General features: G+C 42.0%; 1 protein-coding gene across 1 annotated transcript in view; it reads left to right on the top strand.

The window, feature by feature from the left end:
• Positions 1-2500, top strand: part of LOC143292580 (voltage-dependent T-type calcium channel subunit alpha-1G-like) — an 89290-nt gene that overhangs the window by 68462 nt on the left and 18328 nt on the right. The window contains exon 26 of the mRNA XM_076603014.1: positions 1336-1576. Coding sequence (XP_076459129.1) covers positions 1336-1576 — 241 coding nt within the window. The remainder of the gene's footprint in view (positions 1-1335; positions 1577-2500) is intronic.

The raw sequence follows: 2500 nt of genomic DNA, 5'->3' as shown, positions 1-2500 counted from the left end.
TAATGATAATGATGGTGATGATGGTTGTGATGTTGGTGGTGGTGGTGGTGGTGATGATGGTATTGATGATGATGATGATGATGATGATGATGATGATGATGGTGGTGGTGGTATTGGTGATTGTGATGATGGTGGTGGTGATTGTGATGATGATGGTGGTGGTTGTGATGAAGGTAGTGGTGATGATTGTGGTGGTGATGATGATGATGGTGGTGGTGATCGTAGCGGTGATGATGGTGGTCGTGATAGTGATGATGGTTGTGGTGGTGATAATGACGATGGTGATGATGATGATGGTGGTGGTGATTGTGGTGATGATGGTGGTGGTTGTGATGATGATGGTGATGGTGGTAGTGGTGATAATGGTGATGATGATGATGGTAGATAATGGTAATGATGAAGGTGATGGTGGTGGTGATGATGGTGGTGATGATAATGATGAGAAGAAGAATACGTGGTAGTTGTAGTAGCAGCAGCAGAAGCAACAGCAGCAGCAGTACTAGTAGTAGTAGCAGAAGTAGTAAATGAATGAGTGAATGAATGAATGGATGAATGAAACATTCTTATATATCGCATAATCTTGTGTACTGCGACTCAACGATGATGATGATTGACAATGATCATGATGTTGATGGTAATGGTGAGTCGACGGTGACAATGACACGGTTACAGTGATGATGATGATGATGATGATGATATGATCATCATCATCATCATCATTATCATCATATCAATGATATTGATAATAATAATGAGAAGAAGAAGAATGTAGCTTTGTGTTGCGCCCCTTTTTTTTCTAAGAAGAAAAAGTGAGAACGTGTAAAAGTAAACTGTGTTTATTGAATGTGGCAGATTTGTTCATCCATTTCTCACAAGGGAGTTGCTGATCAGAAACTTTATTCTGTGTTTATAGGATTGGGAAGAATCGTTCATGCATTTACAACTAAGAACGTGCTGATCTTGTTCTTTATTCTAGTTTTATAGAACGTGGTAGATTTGTTCATGCACTCATTACAGAATGGGGTAGACTGTGGTTATTGGTTTATCATAAGGGAGTGTTGCTGATCTAAAACTTTATTCTGTGTTCATAGGATGGGGGTAGATTCGTTCATGCATTAATGAAAAGAGAGGGCTGATAATTGTACTTTACTTCATCCTGGGTTTATAAAATGGGACGGATTTGTTTATGCATATATCGTGAGAGAGAGTGATGCTGATCTTGAACTTTATTATGTGCTTATGGGATGCAGTCAGATTTTGTCCACGCATTCTTGACGGAGAAAATGTTGTCGGTTATTTATTCATTTCTTTGTTTTACTCCCTGGTACTTTCCAGCAACTGGAGTTCGCGCTGAAGATCTTCAACTACTTCTTCACCAGCGTCTTCATCCTGGAGGCGATCATGAAGATTGTGTCCCTGGGCTTTGTGCGCTACATCCGTGACCGCTGGAACCAGCTGGACATCATGATCGTCATCCTGTCCATCGTGGGCATCGTGCTGGAGGAGATGCGGACCAACGTCATCCCCATCAACCCCACCATCATCCGCGTCATGAGGGTCCTCAGAATCGCTAGAGGTGAGGATGTTTTTTGTTTGTTGGGGGGAGGGAGGGGTGGTGTTTTTTTGTTTGTTTGTTTGGTTTTTTTGGGTTTTTTGTTGTTGTTTGTTTTGCTCAGGATTGCTAGAGATGTAGGTGGTGGTATTCCCTTATTGCTCAGAGTCGCTGGAGGTGAGCTTTTGTGCTGGGAATAGCTAAAGGTGATGTGTTTTTTTTTTGTTTTTTTTTAATTATTTTTTTATTTGCTCAGAATCCCTACAGGCGACGATTTGCTTTTTTTTGTGCGCAGGATCGCTGGAGTTAAGGCAGTATTGTGTGTGTGTGTGCTCAAGATCGCCAGAGGTGTGGTTGTTTTGTTTTTGCTTTTTTGTTCAGAATTGCTTTGTTATCATCATCATCATCATCATCATCATCATCGTTATCATCATCATCATCATCATCATTATCATCGCCGTCGTCGTCATCGTCATCGTCATCATAAGCATCATTACTCATGCTGACCTGTTGGTCATTCTCTGTGTCCTTGTCGCCCATTCCCCAAGCTGCTGAAGATGGCATGTGGTATCATCATCATCAGCAGCAGCATCACCATCAGCATCATCATCATCATCGTCATCATCATCATTATCATCACCATCATCATCATCAGCAGCAGCAGCAGCAGCAGGAGCAGCAGCACCATCACCATCACTATCATCATCACATCATCATTACTTATTGGTCAATGTTTCTGATCCTGTCGCCCAGTCCTCAAGCTGCTGAAGATGGCCAAAGGCATTATCACCATCATCATCATCATCATCATCATCATTACTTGTTGGTCATTTGCTGTGTCCTTGTGGCCCAGTCCTCAAGCTGCTTAAGATGACCAAATATATCATCATCAGCACCATCAGCACCATCACCGCCACCACCAACACCAACATCATCATCATTATCATC

The sequence above is a fragment of the Babylonia areolata genome, chromosome 18 (genome assembly GCF_041734735.1).
Source record: "Babylonia areolata isolate BAREFJ2019XMU chromosome 18, ASM4173473v1, whole genome shotgun sequence".
NCBI classification, from domain to species: Eukaryota; Metazoa; Mollusca; class Gastropoda; order Neogastropoda; family Buccinidae; genus Babylonia; species Babylonia areolata.
Note: the sequence above shows the minus strand (reverse complement) of the source record. Positions and strands in the feature narration are given on the sequence as shown.